Raw genomic sequence first — 22,046 nt, 5'->3', positions numbered from 1 at the left:
AATTCGAAGGAATTATACCCTATAAATACATAGTTTGGAGTAGAACAGAGAATATCACAGATAACAGGTTCATTTATTCTGAGACTGTAATTCTTTTTTTTTTTAAAGATTATTTATTTATTTATTTTATGTATGTGAGTACACAGTAGCTGTCTTCAGATACACTAGAAGAGGGCATCAGATCTCATTACAGATGGTTGTGAGCCACCATGTGGTTGCTGGGAATTGAACTCAGAACCTCTGGAAGAGCAGTCAGTGCTCTTAACCTCTGAGCCATCCCTCCAGCCCCTGAGACTGTAATTCTAACTCTATTTTTTGTTTCTTTTCTTTTTCTGAGGCTGAGGGTCCCATGTGGCTCAGGTTGGTCTTGAACTGATCTCCTTGCATCCATCCCTCAGGATTACAGAAGGCATGAGCCACCACATCTAGATTACTTATATTTTATTTGATAGTGTCTTGAAATTGTGTTTGGGAAAACAGTGCTGAGGTTTAATTTAGAAATCCTTTTCCTTTTTCTAAAATAACCACATTGCTAAATATAAGTAAAAAAGCATTAGAACATATTTAAAATAACCACACGTTCTCCAAACCATGACTTAGATCCCTGTCCAACTTTTTCTTTTAGTAAGACTATGAGAGGGGGAAAAAAGTGTCTGTTCTCTCGACCCTAATCAGAACTAGAGTGCCCCCTTGCGACTCCTCTGCTTCAGTCTACAGGGTCCTCCTCGCCATTGGTTCCTTTTACAGTGACTTGGTGCAAGGGATGCTAAGGTCTGTCTGTTGGTGACTCTCTAAACTCTTGACTTGCTTTTTTCCTTCCTCAACGTTTCCCCAGTTTTCTCAAGGAACAAATAAACGGAAGCCAGATAGAGCCATAAGCTTGAGGATCAAAGATCTACTCTGCTCTGTTCCCTGCACTGAGAATCAGAGTGAAGGGTCCTAAGGGCCCGGAGCAGAAAAGTCAGGGACAAGTTCGGCTATGACCTCTAGAGTCTTGGCGGGCTGGCATCCGAGCTGGGAACGTGCGTGGCAAGTTATGTAAGAACCGGCTGGAGAAGCCGCGCGGCGGGAGCCCCGGAGAGGACGCGGTGTTCCAGCCGCAGTCCCCACCCTCCTCGCCCAGCAGGGCAGGAGGCACCCAACTTGGTGGCGAGGAGGGGAGGATGAAAGAGTGGGGAGTCACGAGGGCGAGCCGCCGACAAGGGAACGGAAGCCCGGCGTCACACGTCCGTTGTCACACACGTTGCGGACACGAGTTGCTGAGGGCTCCCACGTGCTGCGCCCGTGCGCGGAGGCGCTCAGAGGGGCCCACGTCCCGAGGCGCCACCTCCGTGGCTCGGCCCCGCTCTGTACACTCCAGCCGTGCGTCTCCCGCGCAGTGCTGTCCTATTTAAGGCTACGAGCTCCACCCTTTTTCCGCCCCTTCCTTAATTTTCACTTTTTTCCATCCTCCTTTTTTATCACCCGAGGAGCCGCATGTACGGGCGGAGCATGGACTGCTTCCCTTCCAGCCAATCACCACTTGGCTGCCTCTCTATTGGCCGAGCCCCCGCGTGCCGCAGCAAATGGGCTGTGAGCGTCTGCATCAAGAGTCACGTGTTGCCGGTAAACTATCCAATGAGAGCACAAGGTCTGTGTACGCAGGGGGAGGCACGTGCAGAACCGCACGTGTCTGGGAGGGGGAAGGGGCGGGACCCACAGAGTGAGGCGGAGGTGGGTCGGCTAGACCCGCACAGACAGTGAAGGAGCTGCATACCGACCAGGGCTGAGCCGACAGACCCAGGTAAGCGGACGAGAGCCCAAGTGCTCTCCGAAAGACAACCCGGATGGGGTGGGCATGGAAGACCGCAGATCGGGGTGTTGGGAGGTATTGCATCACCTGGCAGGCGCGACCATAGACTGACCAGCGCAGTGCACCTGACGGTGAAGGATGCGAAAGCGGTGGAGCCGGGTGTCTATGGGGCCGGTACTCTAGGGACCTGAGGTGGGTTCTGGTGCGCAGAGCAGCCTCTAGCGGGTGCCGTTTTTAGGTCGATAGGCTCCCTATGAGGTCTGGCCGGGAACAGCCCAGAACTGCAGGCTGAGGGGAAGGTGTAAAGTCGGTTATTCACCGTGAACCCAAGGGAAGAAAGGCTGTGTGGGGTCAAGAGCTCTGCGTGGGCTGGCGGTCTAGATTTTGAATGCGGCTGGAAGAGCAAGTTTTTTTTTTTTTTTCTTGTTTCTATTGAGAATGGAAAAACAATAAAACAAAGCGAAAACCATGTTACTCTGTTTAGAATGCCCCAGTCTCCCAGTCCCTTTCCTAATTCTTTGACTCTGATTTCAGACTCCCTCGCTTTGCTTTTCAATTGCAGGTTCTGATCTTTGGTACTACGGGAGCTGCTCTTCAGCCCCTCTCCTGCTCCTGGACCTATGGATTCTCCATCTAGTGTTTCTTCTTACTCCTCCTCCTCTCTCTCCCCATCATTTTCCACGTCCCCTGTGAACAGTGACTTTAGCTTCCCTTCTGATAACGAGAGGGAGGGCAAGGGCACCCATGAGCTTAGGCCAGACACTGTGGGTCAGAGAGGAGGTTCCAGGCCCAGTCCAGGCCCTATCCGCCGCAGACATCGACCCAGGGTTTCTACAGCATCTCATCTGGAACACCAAGGATCTGAAGTCAAAAGATCAAGAGACGGTGAACTGGAGATCACCCAAGGATGTACTACAGAGGGAGATCTGCTCTTCGCTCAAAAGGTAACAGAAAGCAGAAAAAAGAGTGCAGTGGCAAACACCTAATTGGTTGACAAGGACCCTAAGATAATGGTCTTGGCTGCCAGATACATCACAGCAGAAAAACCACTGCTGGTCTCAAAGTCTTGTGCTGTTTTTCTACAGTGTAAAGAACTCCAAGGGTTCATACGGCCCCTCACAGACCTACTGAACGGACTCAAGATGGGTCGCTTTGACAGAGGTAATAATCTGATTAACTAATTACATTTCTGGGGGTAGCCCCCTTGTCTGAGTGAACTCTTACATTTCTCTTTGGGACATGGGCTATTCTGTTTGCATCTGTAACTTAATTTCTTCATGTGAATTCATTTGAACCCCATCTGTCTCTGTCTTTCCTTTACATTTATCTCAGTCCCCACCTCTGCTGTTTCCCTCAATGCTGGGAGGGAACCTACAGCTGAGCTGCGTACATCCCACACCCTCTAATCACCCTCCCTCTTTCACCCTAGGATTAAGTAGCTTCCAACAGAGTGTGGCCATGGACCGGATCCAGCGCATAGTGGGTGTTTTACAGAAGCCTCAGATGGGGTAAGTCTCCCTCTTTCCTTCCTCCCCTCCTTAGTATCTTATTGAGGGAGGCCTGTACAGTTCTCCCTGTTTCTTTTTTCATAGTTGACTTTAAGAATATCCGTTTCTTCACAGAGAACGTTACCTAGGCACCTTGCTGCAGGTGGAAGGGATGTTGAAGACTTGGTTTCCTCACATAGCTGCCCAGAGACCATCCTCCGGAGGCAGCAGGCACCAGAGAAGCAAGGTATGCCCCCAAAGACCAAGGGAGAGACTGGGAGAAGACCCAAGCCCCGACTGTCTGGAGAATCTCTCCCTTCCAGTTGCCTTCCCTTTTCTCTCCCAGGGAAGGGCTGTCTGTCTGACTTGGCAAATTACTGTGAGTTTTAGATTTCGCCTCGATGTTGGCTCTATTCTGTTGAGATCTCACGAAATTTACCCCTGCCCTCCTGTCAAAGCTCATCTACTTCCTAAAGGCTCCCCCCCCCCCAGTTTTTTCGAGACAGGGTTTCTCTGTATAGTCCTGGCTGTCCTGGAACTCACTTTGTAGACCAGGCTGACCTCTAACTCAGAAATCCACCTGCCTCTGCCTCCCAAGTGCTGGGATCAAAGGCATGGGCCACCATACCTGGCTTACAGAAGGCTTTTAATCTGGCCAAATGACTCACAAGAAGATGCCTCCATTTTTCTCTTCTTGACCTCCCCCCAAAACCCTCCCCCTCTCCATCTTTTGACTTCTATCAACATAACTTTAAACCTTACGTAGTGGGTTTCTCTTTCTTTCTCCCTCTCTTTCTTCTTTTCCTTTCCTTTCCTTTCCTTTCCTTTCCTTTCCTTTCCTTTCCTTTCCTTTCCTGTTTGTTTGAAAATAGGGTTTCTCTGTGTAGTGGCTGACCTGCAACTTGCTCTGCAGACCTGGCTAGCCTTAAACACAGAGATGCATGTGCCTCAGCTTCCCGAGTGTTCAGATGAAAGGTGTGCACCATCATGCCCAGCTAAATCCACTATAGCTTCTAGTGATATGAGAATGACTGACTGAAAAATTAACAGGATCATGCCTCATAAAGAACTAAACACGGGAAATGAGACCTTTCATCACAGAAATTAAATGTCATTTCAATTTCTCTGCCTGGTGGTGTGGTCTATGAGACTGCTTTTCTGCCACTTAGTAGGTCCTGGGTTTGATTTAAAGAAGTCGAACAGGAATCACTGTATAAATACTGAGAGCCATGGGACTCTTTTTTTCTTGTCTGTTTCTAGTGGCCTCATACTGTCTGTTACACAGAGTAGCCTCCAACTTTGTGCTAGGTAGATGGGAGCATTACTTGATTGCTGAAATTTTTACTTCATCATCACCTGGCAGAACACACCTGTTGCACAAACGTTTGTTTGCACTGTACAATGAGTCCTCAAGGAAAGCAAAGGTCTGTGCTTAAGTGAAGCTCATGTGTAAACTTGGTTAACCCCTGGTTTTGCATTTCCCATTCTCTAGCACTTTCCCAGCCACCACGGTGACCCGGGGGCTGCTTCTCCTGCACCTCTCCTAGAGAAGATGGGCCAAACACAGCTGGGACGTTTAGTTTTGAAACCAAAGCAGTCTTGGCATCTCACAGGATGGCCAGCTATGAACCTCACCTGGACCCATAGCACTCCAATTTGTAACCCTCCCCTCAGTCCCCAAGGCTCCACCTCTGGCCACAGCCCCAGAGGCCCTGGAGCCAGCATTGGTGTCATCCTTGTCCTCCAGAAAGGAGCACAGCCCTTCACCCATTCTGCCCCGGGCACTCCGGTCCCACCAACTCCACTGTCTCCTGTCGTTCCTGGTGATCTGAAGAAACTGCCTGGCGAGGAGCCTCGTTGCCACAGTTTGCCAATAACACTGCCATCAGACTGGAGTTGCATCCTCTGTCCGCCTGTCCTGCCTACCACAGACAGAGAGATGACTAAAGGACACCCAGCGCCACAGAGGATTAGCCATCCCCCAGTTGCTCCGAATCCTCAGCCCTAACCCAGGCTCTGCTACTTTCCCCTGATTCCCAATTTGTATAAAGTATGTTTTATGTGTATTTTTTTTTACTTTAATGTATTTGTGGTGAGGAAATAGAAATCCTTTCTGATTAAAGACATTTTTTACTTAAACGCTTTTCTTTTCTTTTTTTAAGATTTATTTATTATTATATGTAAGTACACTGTAGCTGTCTTCAGACGCACCAGAAGAGGGCGTCAGATCTCATTATGGATGGTTGTGAGCCACCATGTGGTTGCTGAGATTTGAACTCAGGACCTTCAGAAGAACAGTCGGTGCTTTTAATCACTGAGCCATCTCTCTAGCCCACTTAAACACTTTTCTGACTATTGGAAATTGAAAACTTTGAGCCCAGAGTACCATAAATATCACCCACTGAGCAACTGACAAGAAGATAGGACAGATGTGACCACGCAAGGTAGAGCTGGGTTGGGAGGTGCAAAACCTGTGGGGGAGCACAGGGGACTCTTACAGGGTCAGAGCTGAAGTGTGCTTTCTTGTCTGTTCACACTCAGAAACTAGTAGCTTTCCCTTTGTGTCGCTCTCTCCCTGTGGAATCTCCCAGCTGGCCAGACAAGCAGGTTCTTCAACTCTGGGACACTTCTGCTTTGATGGGAGCTGTTGATGCTTGGGGGTAAATGTGTATGTAACCTGCTGCTGCCTTCAGAAGAGGGAAAGCCCAGCCACTGGGGTGCCAGTTTTGAAGAGAGCATAGTGCCCTAGAATTGTCGAGGTCAGGGTAGGAGGACTCAGAGTCTGGGCCGTATCGCTATTCAAACAACTGTAAGTGCTAAGTGTATGCTAGGCCGAAGAAAGCTACTCAGATGTTACTAACTGAAGCCCATGAATGGATCTCCACCCTTGTCTGTGTATTCCTTTCTTTCTATTTGTCCTAGTTTCTACCAAAACCATTTCCTCTCTCATCCTCGCCTTCCCGAGCATCAGATAATTTTGTCTTCTTAGTCACTGGTTCTCAGCTACTCAGCATGCTGCTCAGTAGTCAGCTTCCTGCCATTCCTCAAGCCCAGCGTTCTGGTAAATAAGTCACCTCCCTTTATTTCAGAAAATATGACCTCCTTTCTGAGGCAAACCTTTATTTGTGTAGGTCAGGGTGGCCTAGAAATCAAAAATCAAGGTGATGCTAGTTCCCCACAAATTACAGCGTGAAACACCACTCAGCTCCATTTATGATTTTTTTTTTTTTTTTTTACAAGACAGGGTTTCTCTGTGTAGCCCTGGCTGTCCTGGAACTCATTCAGTAGACCAGGCTGGCCTCAAACTCAGAGATCTACCTGCCTCTGCCTCCTGAGTGCTGGGATTAGTGCTGGTATTAAAGACATACACCACCACGCCCGGCCTGTTTATGATTTTGATGGCTTTTTATATCTTATTTTTTGAGACAGGGTTTCACTGTGTAGCCCTAGAACTTGTCACACAGACTGGGCCTGTGTCTGCCTCCTGAGTGCTGGGGTTAAAGGAGGCATGAGCTGGGGGCTGGAGAGATGGCTCAGTGGTTGGGAGCACTGACCGCCCTTCCAAAGGTCCTGAGTTCAAATCCCAGCAATGGCATGGTGGCTCACAACCATCCGTGATGAGATCTGATGCCCTCTTCTGCGGTGCCTTACATATAATAAATAAATAAAAAATAAAAAACATTTTTAAAAAAGGAGGCATGAGTCACCATGCCTGGCTCATTTTATCATTTTATTTTTTAAGACTTATTTTTATTTTATGTGTATGATTATTTGCCTGAATGTATGTGCACCATATGCATGGAGGCCAGAAGAAGACATTGTACCCCTGGAATTTAGTTATAGACGTTTGAGGGCCACCATAGAGGTGCAGGGGGCCAAAATCAGGTCCTCTGCAAGAGAGCAAGCATCTCTTCAGGCTTCTGGATCGCCTTTTATTTGTGGAACTTGTAACTTATATTTGCTACCTATAATAATTAGTTCCCCTGAGTCACCAGTTATTGGCTTGCTGAAAATACTGCTTGAGTCAAAATATCCCCTTTCTTCTCTTTGCACTATGGTTCTGCTCCATCTCGCTACCACTCAGCACTAGGGACTGAACTCTCGTTCTCAGGCATGCTAGGCAAGGGCTCTACCACAAAGTCTACAGCCTCTATATTCACCGTAATCCCTCAGAGTGGTTTTTCTAGTACCTCACTACCACTGCAGTCAACTGTCTACAGCCCAGCTCACATTACTTTCATTCTGTTGCACCTTCCAAAGGAACTAATGAGCCCACAAAATCAGCACTAAAGTATTTTATAACATACCTTCCCCCTAATCAATAGTGAAACCCAGGAGCCTTCACAAATCCTGTGTGTATTGTATCACTTGACACTTAATGCTATCTTCTGAAACTTTCCTACCTGAGATCTTGTGACTACATACAGTCCCAATTCTCCTCTTACCCAACTGGCAGCACTTTCTAGGTTTCTTTTTTTTTTTTTTTTTTTAAAGATTTATTTATTTATTATATGTAAGTACACTGTAGCTGTCTTCAGACACACCAGAAGAGGGAGTCAGATCTCATTACAGATGGTTGTGAGCCACCATGTGGTTGCTGGGATTTGAACTCTGGACCTTTGGAAGAGCAGTCNGGTGCTCTTACCCACTGAGCCATCTCACCAGCCCACTTTCTAGGTTTCTTAATGGCTCCATTTCCACCTACCAGAGTGTGGGTGTGCTCTGAGGCTCCAGTCTTGGTTTCTCTCTCTCTCTATTCAATCATCTTATCCATCACCCTGGGATACAAAGTCTCTGAATCAAACTGTCAAGTTTACATGTAAGTTTCAGTAGAAGATCTCTGCTGGGCTTTTATGCCCCTCTGCTGCTCATAGAGTCAAGCTAGGCTAACAAGTGACACCAGGTGAGACCATCAGTAAACAAAATGGCCTACAGGTCTTTGGGGAAGCTTTGGGATTTAACTGAACATCATAAATCATCTTAACTTTGCATCATCTGTCCTAAGAAAGTAAACTGAATGTATGCATTTCTGCTGGGGAGTTCATTTGTATATTTGTATATCACTTATACAAAAAAATGACTAAAGGAGCCAGCAATATGGCTCAGCATATAAAGGCTCTTGTAGGCAAGCCTTACTGAACTGGACATGCAGATTCCACACCGTGGGAGGAGAGAACCAACTCCTGTAAGTTGTCCTCCTACCTCTACAGATGCACATAACTATGTAAGCTTACGCATACAGAGAGAGAGAGAGACAGAGACAGAGACAGAGACACACAAAAGTCTTTGTTGTTTTTTGATTACAGAGGGCTATAGAGATGCTCAGCCATTAAGAGAACCCATTGTTCTTGCAAAGGGCCAAAATTCCGATTTCAGTACCCACATGGTGACTCACAAACCTGTGTAATTCCAGTTGCAGGAGATCTGGCCTCCTATGGTGCACATACATGCAGGCAAAACAGTCATACATATACAATAAATCCAAATACTTTCAATTAGCTAAAAATTTATTAAAATGTTAGCATTTTATGGCTGTGGAGGTAGCGCCACACAGTGCTGGTGGTTTACGCACAAAGCCATGGGTACACGTGGATGTCATCTCAGCGCCTGGGAGGTGAGGCAGGAGGATCGTAAGTTGATGGAGGGCCATTATCAGCTACACATCTTCTTCTAAACCAACCTAGACCCTGTTTTAAAAGACATGTGGCCGGGCGGTGGTGGCACACGCCTTTAATCCCAGCACTTGGGAGGCAGAGGCAGGCGGATTTCTGAGTTNGAGGCCAGCCTAGTCTACAAAGTGAGTTCCAGGACAGCCAGAGCTATACAGAGAAACCCTGTCTCGAAAAACCAAAAAAAAACCAAAAAAAAAAAAAAAAAAGACATGTGAGGAACATTGGAGAGACTGCTAGGCAGTCAAGAGCAGTCGCTATCTCATCATAAGGATTGGAGTCAGAATCCCAGAAACCATTTAGTAAGCTAGGCCAGGGCATCCCACAAATCCCTATACAGCTCTGAGAGATCTGATGCCCTCTTCTGGGCATGCCCAGGAACATGCACGTGTACATATGTCTGCACATACATCCACACATGGGCACACAAGAACGAATGCACACGGGCTGGAGAGATGGCTCAGTGGTTAAGAGCACTCACTGCTCTTCTGAAGATCCTGAGTTCAAGTCCCAGCAACCACATGGTGGCTCACAACCATCTGTAATGAGATCTGATGCCCTCTTTGGTGTGTCTGAAGACAGCTACAGTGTACTTAGATATAATAATAAATCTTTAAAAAAAAAAAGAATGAACACACGCGTGCGCAGACACACACACACACACACACACACACACACGTCTTTAAAGTAAAAGACCTCGTGGGATAGCTCAGTGGGTAAAGGCCTCTGCCACCACTAAGCCTGATGATCTGAGTTCAGACTCAGATCATGGGACCCACCCAGTGCAAGGAGGGAAATAATTCTGGCAAGTTGTCCTCTGACCTCCATACATGTGCTATGACACATACACATGAACTTTTATGGGAGCTCTTGTACACATGTACACATGCATACACCTGCACGAGTGCACACACATGCATACAAACACACACACACACAATGACTCCTCTTCTGTTGATGAAATATATGATGTCAACATTTTTCTAGATATCTAGGCTTAAAACTTGGGGGCATTGCAGTTGGGCAGAAGGCTCAGAGGTTGATCGTGCTGACAGCTCTTACTGAGGACCCAGGTTAGATTCCCAGCACCCACAGGATGGCTTACAACATCTGTAAATCCAGATCCAGTGGATCTGATGCTCTCTTCAGGCTTTTCTGGACATCAGACATGCATGCAGACAACACCCCCCCCATATACATTTATAAAAACTTTTTTTTTCAGTCCAGTAAAAAAGAAAATGATAACAAGAGGAAAAGAGTTGGCTCAGCAGCTAAGAGCACTTGTTACTCTAGCAGAAGACCCAAGTTCAATTCCCAGCATGTACATGGCAGCTCTCAACCATCTGTAATTCCAGGCCCAAGGGATTCAGTGTTCTGTTCTGACCTCCAGGCACAGACATAACACACATACACATACATGTAGGCACACACATACATGTAAGCAAAATACTCATACACATATAATAATAAAATAAACCTTAAAATGAAAACAAAAATTAATGAATTATCTTTACATTATATCCCATTCGATTCTTTTTTTTAATATATAATTTTTATTAGGTATTTTCTTCACTTACATTTCAAATGTTATCCCAAAAGTCCCCCATACCCCCCCTACCCACCCACTCCCACTTCTTGGCCCTGAAGTTCCCCTGTACTGGGGCATATAAAGTTTGAAATACCAATGGGCCTCTCTTTCCACTGATGGCTGACTAGGCCATCTTCTGATACATATGCAGCTAGAGACACAAGCTCTGGCAGTACTGGTTAGTTCATATTGTTGTTCCACCTATAGGGTTGCAGGCCCCTTTAGCTCCTTGGGTACTTTCTCTAGCTCCTCCATTGGGGGCCCTGTGACCCATCCAATAGCTGACTGTAAGCCCATTTGATTCTTATGACCAATTTTGTGAGACCAACAGAGTAGATGTTAGCACCATTTTACAAATAAGAAGCCAGACTGAAAGTTCATGTTTAGCAAGATCTAGATTATAAGTATTTGTAGGTCACAGATCTCCATTTCTTCTACCCAAGTTTACCACTATAGCCCAAGAGAGCCATATAATATCAACAAATAAACATGGTAGTATTCCAATATTTTTATTTAAACAAAAAGTGCAGACTCCTAGTCTGAGTAACTTGTTCAAAGTCATACGTCTGCTGATGCTTAGAATCTGAAGCTAGAACTCCTTTCTAACGGATTACGTACTGTCCATAGAATTAATTTTGCACTTATTATATGCGACTGGGCCTAAAATTGTGTCTACATACTGTCAGTTGTGCAAGAGACACTGGAATAGTGTCAGCAGTGCTTCGCAGAGGACAGTCATTCAATTAGGTTTGTTGACAAGCACAAAGGTGTCTAGCTTCAGTTTGGGAGTTTGGATTTGGCTTACTACGAGGCAGGCTTAAGTTTTGTGTGAATACCTATTAACTGATAATGACCTGGCCAGATGGTCTGGTGGTTAAGAAAATTAATTGCTCTTGCAGAGAACCCAGGTTCAGTTCCTAGTACCCACATGGCGGCTCTGAGCCTCCTATTAACTCCAGTTCCAGGGCCCCAACACCTCTCCAATCCTTCTTGAGCTCCTGCATGCATGCATGCATGCACACGGTGCACATACATACACGCAGGCACACGTACACACACACAAAATAAAAACAAATCCCTTAAAGAAGTAACAGATGAGGGTGCATCTGTGTATGTTGTGGGTAGGTTTTTCTGTATATGGATACTTCTAAACCCATGTAAATAACCATATATGGAAATGTGGGGATAACATACACATAGGGTTGTCAAGACGTATGGAAGAAAAAAAATTCTAGATCTTATGAGGCAACAAATGGCAAAGTTGGCATTAAAACAATATTTTGATTTAAAATTCTGCAGGCGTTTCCCACTTGTTTCTTTTTGGTTCTACTTTATTTAGTGAAATGGCTTAGGTAGCTGATGCAATGGAAAACTCACAGTATGTAATATCTTTTCTTAACTTTTAGGCAGATTAGGGGGTGTGGAGCCGTTTTTTCACCCGGTGAGCAGATCTGTCATTTTTAAATAGAAAATATTCTCAGGACGCTTCCCATTTCCCATACAGAAAACGAAATCGCTCAAATCTAGTAAAAGTTTAACAGGATTAGAGCTACGGTTCGGGCTGACCTTCTCGCAGACCCGACGACCGCGACTCCTCCATAGGAAGGTGAGGACGCTGTTCCTTTGACTGTCATGCGGAGAGTCTAGCGCCTGCGCTCAGCACCGAACCTTCGCAAGGTCAGACGGTAAGCGGAGCTGCAGTCGGCTGAGCCCTGCAGCGTAGCTTCCTCCCGTCGCTGGACTCCGTAGCTTCCGCTTCCGGTCCGCAGAGATCCGGAGTCTGAATTCAGAGGCCCCAGGTAGGGAGCTCGGGGTGCGTGGCGGGGGTCACTGAGCTGCAAAGCGAGTATAGCGGGAGGGCAAGATTTCGCGTAGTGCCTAAAGATGGACGAAGAGTTCTTTCTAACTCTCAGCGGCGGAAACCAATTTTTTGGTTTGCTTTGCTTTGCTTTGCTTTGCTTTTTCGAGAGTGTTTCTATGTAGCCCTGGCTGCCTTTGAACTTGCTCTGTAGACCAGGCTGGCCTCCAACTCAAGAGATCCGCCTGCCTCTGCCTCCCAAGTGCTGGGATAAAAGGCGTGGGCCACCACTACCCGGCAATTATCTTTTATTTATTTCTTGGTGTGATCGGGGGTTGGGGGAAGAAAGTCAGGACAGCTTGCAAGGAGTCTGTCCTCTCTGTCCACCGTAAGGATCCAGGGCTCTAACTCGGGTCGTCAGGCTTGGTGGCCAGCGCCTTTACCTGCTAAGCCATATCACTGCATAGTGAAAGAAATGTTGCTAACAATTTGCTTGTACTTTTTCATTAAAAAAAGTTATTTATATTTTATGTGTGAGTGTTTTACTTGCATGTATGTCTGTGCATCACAGAGGCTAGAAGAGGGTGTTGGATTCCTTGGGACTGTATGTGTTCTGAGCCACCCTGTGGGTACTGGGAATCGAACTTGTATCCTTTTAACTACTGAGTCATCTCTCCAGACCTACTTGTATTTACTAAGATACGGAGAATTCCTCCAGCCTGGTTCTGTGGATCTTGAGCTGGTTCTGTTGCTAGATTGAATAAAACTACCTATGGTAAGGCGTGACTCTGTTGGGCTTTGTTCTCTTACATTGAGTCTCTGGTTTCCATGCTCGTTGTCCAGTCTGTAGTCCCGGAAGAATGAAGATTTAAATACGAGGACATGGCTAAACATCTGAAGTTCATTGCCAGGACTGTGATGGTTCAGGAGGGGAACGTGGAAGGTGCCTACCGGACCCTGAACAGGTAAAATGAGTCAAGTCTTGCCTGGACCAGCCTTAGGAAATGTGAGGTGATCCTGCACCCAGCCTACCACCTCATAAAGCCTACCACTGGTGCCAGCTCAGTGTGTAAGCTCTGGACACCACCACCTCCACCTCTTCCTCTTTTCCCTCCTCCTCCTCCTCTCCCTTCCTTTTCCTCTTCCTCCTCCTCTTCCTCCTCTTCTTCTTTTAAATTTATTTATTGTGTATACAATGTTCTTCCTGCATGTATGCCTGCACACCAGAAGAGGACACTAGATCTCAGTACAGATGGTTGTGAGTCACCATGTGGTTGCTGGGAATTGAACTCAAGGCCTCTGGAAGAGCAGCCAGTGCTCTTAACTTCTGAATCATCTCTCCCCCCTCTGGACACTTCTTATCCCTTCAGTTTATTATCCTAAAAATGAAGTTCTCCACATTCAGCTCAATGGAGCTTATCCAACAAGCAGCCATCATCCCTTGATGATAAATCTGAGTTCTATCCAACGAGCCCGGAAAACTGCTGGGCACACTGTAATCCCAGCACCTGGGAGGTGGAGACAGGAAGAATTTGAGAATAATTTAGTTGATGGTGACTAGACTCAGTCTCAGATGACCCCTCCCCATGTCAAAAAAAAAAAGAAAAAAATCTGGGAGGGGAATGAGAAACAAGAAGCAGGGGCATGGTGCGTTTCAGCTGGGCCCGTATCTGTGGAATACGGCTACTAGAGAGGATTAATTCCTCTGTGATTTGTGTTCGTCTCATGTAGCTCAGGCTGGCCTAGAATGGGCAGTGTAGCCAAGGATTACCTTGACGCCTGACCCTCCTGCCTCCATCTCCCAGATGCTGAGGTTGATTGTGTGTTTGATATTGTTTACGTGCCTGGCTAGAAAAGATGGATTCTAACTGGGCTCTTGAAGAAATAAGTCATGGATGAGAAGGGCATTTCAGGTTCCAAAGAGTCATAGCATAAGCAGAAACAGAGCGAGGGGCTGGAGAGATGGCTCAGTGGTCAGGAATGCTTGCAGTTCTTGCAGAGGACCCAAGTTTGGTTCCCAGTACCAACAACTGATGTTAGGGATCCAATACACTCTCCTGCCTGCCCTCTGCAGGTACTCACACATGGGACGGAAGAAACAAACCTACACCTACACTTAAAAACAGTGACACAGCTGGAGAGGAGAGGCTCTGTGGAGAACTGTCTGCACACTAGATTGTGTGTGGGTGGAGACTAGTCTGTCCGGATGATACTGTACTGTCCTAGTTCTTTTAGGCTTCCGTAGTCTGGCATGCCTCATTTAACCTTTTTATTTCATCTTTAATGATGTGTATGTATGTGGGCATGTGCACTTGAGTGCAGGTTGCCAGAGGCTAGAAGCATTGGCCTGCTTGGAGCTGGAGTTCCGGAAGTTGTGAGCCACTGACGTGGGTGCTGGAAGAGAGAGAGGTGCCCTTGTAGCCAGTGAGGCGTCTTTCCAGCTCTTGCTTTGTTTGGTTTGGCTGTGGTGTGTTTGTTTGTTTGTTTTTGAGAGGGGTCGCACTGTGCAGCTCTGGCTGGTCTGGAGCTGCTGTGCAGACCAGGTTGGCCTAGAGCTTATAGAGCTTTGCCCACTTTGCTTCCTGAGTGCTGGCATGTGTGCCACTGGACTCCTCTTTTTAGCTTGTCATTTTTTCTCTTATTTCCTTGGCCATCAGGCCGAAAGACGTAATAAGCTTTATTTTAGCTTTGCTGCAGGTAGTGGAGAAAATTCTCTTATGTGACGGTGGTGGTACTCCGCCAACTAAGTCCTCCTCTGGTTCACTTAATGCTCATTTTCAACAGCACCTACTTCCTTTGCCCATTTTTCCATACATAATGGGATGTATACCTCTTTGCTACTTTCAAGACTATAAAGCAAAGCATAAGAAATAAAATATTTCTCATCCCCTCTGAACGAGGTGGTCATCTATTCTTTGAAGCCAGGTCACATTCTTATCTAATTATTACTAGATTTATTTCTTTACTTACTTTCTTGCTTATTTAGTATATGAGCGCTCTCCTGCATTTATACTCGCACACCAGAAGAGGGTGTCAGATGCCCTTTCAGATGCTGTGAACCACCATGTGGTTGCTGGGATTTGAACTCAGGACCTCTGGAAGAGCAGTCAGTGCTTTTAACCTCTGAGCCATCTCATGCCTATCATTTCCTTTGCTCCCTATCATAATCTCATGGCTCCTCTCAGGGCCTCCTCAGTCCAGGACCTTGGCAATATGTGGGCATGTTGCTTTGGCTGGGAACTGAACCCAGGTCAAGCAGCTGTGCTCACCACTATACTACCAACACTACTTGGTTTGGTTTTTAAAGATACATTTTATTTTTCTTTAATCCTAGCACTTTATCTCTATGAACTCATGGTCAGCTTGGTCTAGATAGTGAGATCTAGGTCAATTGGGGCTATGTCTCAAAAACCGCAACAAACAAAATATTTTATCTTTCTTTATGTGAATGTCTGTGTGTGCCGTGTGTCTTCAGGTATCCCTGAGGAGGGTCTGGATCCCCTGGCGCTGCACTATCCGGTTGGGCTGGGTTTGTAGCCCAGTTGGTTCACTGCTTACCTAGCTTGTGTGAGACTTTGGGGTTCTTCTCTAGTACTCTATAAACTGCGTGTGGCGACACACCCTCACAGTTCCAGCAGTTAGGAAGTGGCGGTTGGAGGACCTGAAGCTCTAAGTTGTCCTTGACTGTATTGCAAATTTGAGGCCATCCTGGGCTACATAGGGACCAAGGGCTGTTAAAGGGGCTCGCTCTCAAGCCACTTGAGTTTGGGTCCCAGACCCATGTGGTAGAAGGAGAACATTAACTCTTGGACATTATCTTCTGACCTCCACAGAGTGGGAGAGCCGGCCAAGTGCACTGGCTGCTCTCTAGGGGGCCAAGGTTCAATTCTCAGCATCCGCTCCACTTCCAGAGCATCTGACACCGTCTCCTGGCCTCCACAGGACCAGGCACATACCACGTGCCATATACCTAGACAGGCATGTAGGCAGATAAATATATACATAAGATAATAAAAAAATCTAAAAAGTAGATACTACGTGGATATTTTCTACTATCTGACCTGGTATTAATTCAGATCTTGTCCAAGGAACTTTTATTTCTTTTTAATTTTTTTTTTTTTTTGTGACAGAGTCTTATGTAGCCCAGTCTGGCCTCAAATTTATCATAAAGCTAAGAATAACCTTAAGCTCCTGATGCTTTGCCCCCGTCTCCTGAGTCAGGGTCACAGGCACTCGCACACACATACAACGCCCCATCCTCTGCAGCTCTGGGGAACCCAGGCCTCTGTACATGCCACGGAAGCACGATACCAATCAATTACAAGCTGAATCCTCAGCATAAAGAATTTTAGTTTCTTTAAAAAAAATAAGTAAGTACAAAGCACTTGGGGGTGGTGACTTACAGCCGCAGCCCCAGTCCTGTAGAGGCTGAGGCAGGAGAATTTCAAGCTTGAACTATACAGACCTTGTCTCAAAAAATGACATTGAGTACTTTTTTTTTTTTTTTTTGAGTTTCTGTGTATAGCCCTGGCTGTCCTGGAACTCACTCTGTAGAACTGGCTGGCCTCTAACTCAGAGATCCGCCTGCCTCTGCCACCTGAGTGTTGGGATTAAAGGCGTGCACCACCACTGCCCAGCTGAATACTTTTTTCTTACTTCAGTTGTTAAAACACCAAGGAAATTATAAGGTTTTATTTTTGAGGGGAGGACCCAGTTTATATTACCTAAGAAGAGAAGATTTGATCTGAGAATGTAGCATACTTGGTAGGAAGGCATTGGTCCAGTAGCACCATAGAAAATGACAAATAGCCAGGCGTGGTGGCGCATGCCTTTAATCCCAGCACTTCGGGAGGCAGAGGCAGGTGGACTTCGAGGCCAGCCTGGTCTACAAAGTGAGTTCCAGAACAGCCAGGGCTATACAGAGAAACCCTGTCTCGAAAAACCAAAAAAGAAAAAAAAAAAGAAAAAAAGAAAGAAAGTGATAAATAGTGCTTTTGCCTGTAACTCTGGCTGGCACTCAGAGATGCAGACAGGAAGATCAAGTTATCCTTGATTACACAGCAAGCTTGAGGCCAGCCTGGGCTATGTAAGACTGCAGGAGAAAGAGTCCTTGGAAAAGGAAGGCTTCAATTGAGCAGAAGAGGTGTTTTTAAGAACAAGTGAAGCCGGGCGTGGTGGCGCACGCCTTTAATCCCAGCACTTGGGAGGCAGAGGCAGGCGGATTTCTGAGTTTGAGGCCAGCCTGGTCTACAAAGTGAGTTCCAGGACAGCCAGGGCTACACAGAGAAACCCTGTCTCGAAAAACCAAAAAAAAAAAAAAAAGAAGTGAAGACACCCAGGCCCCTGGACTCTGAACCCGAGCTTTGAGCTCATTGGGGCTCCTTATGAACTTGAAACCAAGCCTTGGAAAATGGCGCAGGGAATGTATTGGCATTTACAGTCACTCCAGAAAGCTGCATTTTAAAAATAGTAGAATCCTTGGGGTGGCACATGTTTGTAATTCCAGCCGGCACAAGAAAGCTGAGGCAGGAGAATCAGGAATTCAAGGTTATCCTTGATTACATATTAAGTCAGAGGCCGGCCTGAGATAATTAAGACCCTGTCTCAAAACCAAAAAGCTACATTTTTAGTATAAAAATATAATTTGCAAAGAAGAAGAAAGCTGCATTTATACTTTTTTTTTTTTTAAGTCTTGGAGTGTTGTGGAAATGTCTTATAAGTTGTCCTCTAGCCTGGTTGGAGGCAGGAAGCTATCAATCTCTTGCTCTTAGGGTGCTTTCCTAGGCAAGGCATTCTAAGTGTGTGTGTGTGTGTGTGTGTGTGTGTGTGTGTGTGTGTGTGTGTGAGGCAGGAAGCGATCAATCCCTTGCTCTTAGGGTGCTTTCCTAGGCAAGGCGTTGTAAGCATGTGTGTGTGTGTGTGTGTGTGTGTGTGTGTGTGTGTGCGTGCGTGTGTGCGCGCGCGCGTGTGAGCAGAGTCTGCTCAGTGCTTCGACCTCCCGACCAGATGCAGCCTTTCCTGACCTGGCTTCTCTTATGTATCCTTTCCTCTGCTGTCCTCTACTGTGTTCCCCTTGGGTCACCTTTTCTACATACCTGTCTCAGCCCAGTCTTCTCTTCCTTGGCTTTCGGGTGGTTGTGTTTGAAGTAAGCCTCTCATTCTGTGATCTGATTGCATTAGCGGTTGCAAGGGACGGGGAGCCATGGTTGAGCCTTACAAAGGGGAAGGCCTATGTGCCTGCCCCAGGAGACTGCCAGAAATGCCTGTTATGTAACCAGGGGCCTTCACTGGAGCCTGAAGTGAGGATGTGGAGAGTGGGGGTTGCTAGAGGCCCTGTGTGATTGGCTGGCCCCCAAACTAGGAAAGACAAGAACACTGGAAGCATTCCCGGTTGACCCCTTTTACTCCTGATGGGCCAGCTTCTGGGTTCATTGAGTCCTCCTGCACACACAGCGGCTGACGCAGCCTGGCTACACTGACATGTGAATCTGCCACCCCCAGGTTCCCCTTGGAAGCGGCTTGGCTCCTTTTATATAATCAGTTGAATTTTACTAAAACTGGCAGCTGGTTTCTCCTTCATGTAGGGTTGCCAGGCACCAGAACTCTAAGCTGATCTGTTTACACTAAGCTCTCATCTGCTAGTCCTTGAACTACCTTTGTGACCAAGGTGACACTAGTAACACCTTCCCGGAGTGCTGCCATTGAGCTCCAGATTCAGTTACCCCACCCCCGCACTGGGAACTAGACCCAGGGGCCTCACGGATAACTCAGGCAAGCACTCTACCCCTCAGCTACACCCCCAGCCCTTTAGCTGTTACTTCTGGAGTTCTTTTGGGTCTGTTTATTTGGTTGGCTTTAGGGGTTTTTTGAGACAGGATCTCACACTGGGTTTAGGGGTTCTGGGGATGGAACCAGGTAACAGCTGAGTTACACCACCAGCGCCATACTCAATTCTGCTACAAAGCTTGACCTACACCCTTGCCTATTAGAGATGAAGTTGAATGAGTGCTTCTGCTGCCGGGGAGGGAGCACGTGGGTGCGTGCGTGCGTGCATGCGTGCGTGCATGTGTGTGTGCGCGCGTTCTAGGCTGGCTGGTCTAGCTCTGCCTCCAGTGCTGGGATTACAAGTGGGGGCCTTTTTACGTGGATTCTTGGACTAGAACTCAGGTCCAGTGTCAACTCAACCATCTTTCCAGCCTAATCTGTGCTTTTAATTTCTTTAAAAAGATTTATTTATTTAATGTATATGAGTACACTGTAGCTGTCTTCAGACACACCAGAAGGGGGCATCAGACCCCATTACAGATGGTTGTGAGCCACCACGTGGTTACTAGGAATTGAACTCAGGACTTCTGGAAGAACAGTCAGTGCTCTTAACCACTGAGGCATCTCTCCAGCCCACAGCCTGTTTTTAATATTTATTTATTTATTTATTTATTTATTTATTTTGTTTGGTTGTTTGAGACAGGGTCTCACTGTATAGTCTTGGCTAGCCTGGAACTATCAGTGTAAATCGATCTGGTCTCAAACTCAGAGATCCGCCTGCCTTTGCCTCCCAAGTGATCGGATTAAAGCTGTGCTCTTGGTTTCATCTCCAGCACTAAAGAGAAAGGAAATGCTTAGCTACTGAGATGATACCCTGTCTTCTTGGTGTGCGTTTTCTCCTTCCCCTAGATGAAAAACCCCACCCAGCTCTTCCCCTATCATTGTCTAGGCTGGCCCAGCCGTTGGGTGCTCTCCAGGCCAATGAGATCCTTACAGAAGTAAGGAGGGTGAGCCTGAGGAACAACACCTAGGGCAGATCCCTAACCTCCGCCAGCACCTACATACTCATGGACACACAGTTGTGTGATTAGAGCATGTGGGACATGGGAATGGTGAGCGAGGCTGTTGCAATGCTCTCCTTTGTGTCTTGGCTATGACGAGGGCCTGTGTTTAGGGAGCCCCACAATTGCTCAGACTTCAGTTGTATCAGTTGTTTTTTTTTCTAAGGGGTCATCTGAAACTATCCTCTTACATCAGCCTCCAGGTCCTGGGCTGACAGCCGTGTACACCACCATACCAGTTCTCAAATGCAAAGAGGAGGGAGCTACATTTTTCACTAAGAATAAGCTAGGAGTCACTCCATTGAGTTTTGTTTTGTTTTATTTTAATTACAAATGGTTTGCCTCAGTTGTGGCTGTTTTCATTTGGTTTTGGTTTTGTGGGACAAGGTCTCTCTATGTGACTCTGCTTGGCCTCCAACTCACAGAGATCCATCTGCCTCTGCTTCCTGAGTTCTGGGATCAAAAGCGTGCGCCACCACACGCCAGGCTTCACGTGTGCCTCCCCTCCCGTGACTGGAAAGCACTGCTCCGGGAGCCACTGACCCTTAGAAGCTGCCTTACACCATGGGCGTGGTGTGTGGAGGGAGTCAAAGTGAGAGCATAGCTCCAGGGTAAGCACTATGGCTGCTTTTTAAATTTACCTCACGGGATCTTACTGCAGCCTCTAGAAAGCAGTCAGTGTTATGTTGTTACTACCGTCATTTTCAAACACAAGTTATTTTTGCCTCTTGACTTCCAATGGGCGGTGAAACTGGTAAGGAACAGTGATGATGCATAGCATCTGACTTCATTACCTGCCTTTATACAGAATCCTCACCACTGATGGGCTTACCGAAGTCATAAAGCGACGACGCTACTATGAGAAGCCTTGCCGCCGCCGCCAGCGGGAAAGCTATGAAACATGCCGGAGGATCTACAACATGGAAATGGCTCGAAAGATTAACTTCTTGATGCGAAAGAACCGTGCAGACCCGTGGCTGGGCTGCTGAGGCTTGGGGCTAGGCACCCACACTAGTTCTATGTCCAACTCCTTTCTTTATCCAGCCAAGTTCTGTTATTTTTCTCTATAATAAAAACTCCATCACAGGTGAACAAGAAGGCTTGGACATACAGAAGCTGTCTTATTGGTCCACAGCGGACCCTGTCTTTGATTGAAATGAAAATAAAGAATGAGGGCTGGCAAGATGGCTCAGTGGGTAAGAGCATTGACTGCTCTTCCAAAGGTCCTAAGTTCAAATCCCAGCAACCACATGGTAGCTCACAACTACCCGTAATGAGATCTGATGCCCTCTTCTGGTGTGTCTGAAGTCAGCTACACTGTACTTACATATAATAATAAATAAATCTTTTTAAAAAAAGAAAAGAAAGAATGAAAAAAATGGAATAGGAGCAGTAATATTTGTTGCTAGCCTAGGAGAGGGGCCAATCAGAAGATACATGTAATGGTAGAGTTTTTGTTTATAAAGATTTGGGAAAATTCTAGAAACCATGGTGCCAAAGAAAGAAAGAAAGAAAGAGAAGGAAAGAAAATATTAGGGCTGGAGAGATGGCGCAGCAGTTAAGGGTGCTGGCTTCTCTTTTGTAGAGGACTTGGTTGAGTTCCAACACCTAATTGGTGACACAGGACTCTGAAACTCCAGTTCCAATTGTCTGTCACCATCTTCTGGCCTCTTTGGGTACTTCATGAATATAGTACACATAGCCTTGTGGCTCACAACTGTCTGTGACTCAAACCCCAAGGGAATTCCTTTTCTGATCCCCATAGGCACCATATACATCCGTGGTACACAGACATACATGCTAGGCAAACATTGAATATGTGAATGGACTTAATACTACTGAGCTGTACACTTGGTTAAATTACTGTTTTGTTATTATTATTATTT

General features: G+C 46.5%; 2 protein-coding genes and 1 long non-coding RNA gene across 3 annotated transcripts in view; 2 read left to right on the top strand and 1 right to left on the bottom strand.

Annotated features, from left to right (window-relative positions):
- The window catches only part of LOC115030599, a 22,625-nt gene extending 10,440 nt beyond the window's left edge, over window positions 1–12,185 (bottom strand). The window contains exon 1 of the long non-coding RNA XR_003836184.1: window positions 12,103–12,185. This is a non-coding gene — a long non-coding RNA (uncharacterized LOC115030599). The remainder of the gene's footprint in view (window positions 1–12,102) is intronic.
- On the top strand, window positions 1,694–5,415 carry Ciart (circadian associated repressor of transcription). The gene is made up of 6 exons (XM_021157832.2): window positions 1,694–1,783; window positions 2,355–2,736; window positions 2,878–2,953; window positions 3,222–3,300; window positions 3,415–3,526; window positions 4,772–5,415. Exons 2-6 carry the CDS (start codon window positions 2,413–2,415, stop codon window positions 5,285–5,287), a joined length of 1,107 nt encoding a protein of 368 aa, XP_021013491.1. The 5' UTR covers window positions 1,694–1,783; window positions 2,355–2,412; the 3' UTR covers window positions 5,288–5,415.
- A 70-nt stretch (window positions 12,186–12,255) lies between the features above and the next one.
- Window positions 12,256–21,258, top strand: Mrps21 (mitochondrial ribosomal protein S21). The gene is made up of 3 exons (XM_021157835.2): window positions 12,256–12,335; window positions 13,178–13,299; window positions 20,969–21,258. Exons 2-3 carry the CDS (start codon window positions 13,217–13,219, stop codon window positions 21,147–21,149), a joined length of 264 nt encoding a protein of 87 aa, XP_021013494.1. The 5' UTR covers window positions 12,256–12,335; window positions 13,178–13,216; the 3' UTR covers window positions 21,150–21,258.
- Window positions 21,259–22,046: the final 788 nt, after the last annotated feature.

This window comes from Mus caroli, chromosome 3 (assembly GCF_900094665.2).
Source record: "Mus caroli chromosome 3, CAROLI_EIJ_v1.1, whole genome shotgun sequence".
Lineage (NCBI taxonomy): Eukaryota > Metazoa > Chordata > Mammalia > Rodentia > Muridae > Mus > Mus caroli.
This window is presented reverse-complemented; position numbering and strand designations above follow the sequence as displayed.

Coding starts and splice junctions, on each gene's coding strand:
- Ciart (XM_021157832.2), top strand. CDS start 2,413: ATGGATTCTCCATCTAGTGTTTCTTCTTACTCCTCCTCCTCTCTCTCC. Junction 2,954..3,221: donor GATGGGTCGCTTTGACAGAG/GTAATAATCTGA, acceptor CTTTCACCCTAG/GATTAAGTAGCTTCCAACAG. Junction 3,527..4,771: donor GCAGGCACCAGAGAAGCAAG/GTATGCCCCCAA, acceptor CCCATTCTCTAG/CACTTTCCCAGCCACCACGG.
- Mrps21 (XM_021157835.2), top strand. CDS start 13,217: ATGGCTAAACATCTGAAGTTCATTGCCAGGACTGTGATGGTTCAGGAG. Junction 13,300..20,968: donor GCCTACCGGACCCTGAACAG/GTAAAATGAGTC, acceptor GCCTTTATACAG/AATCCTCACCACTGATGGGC.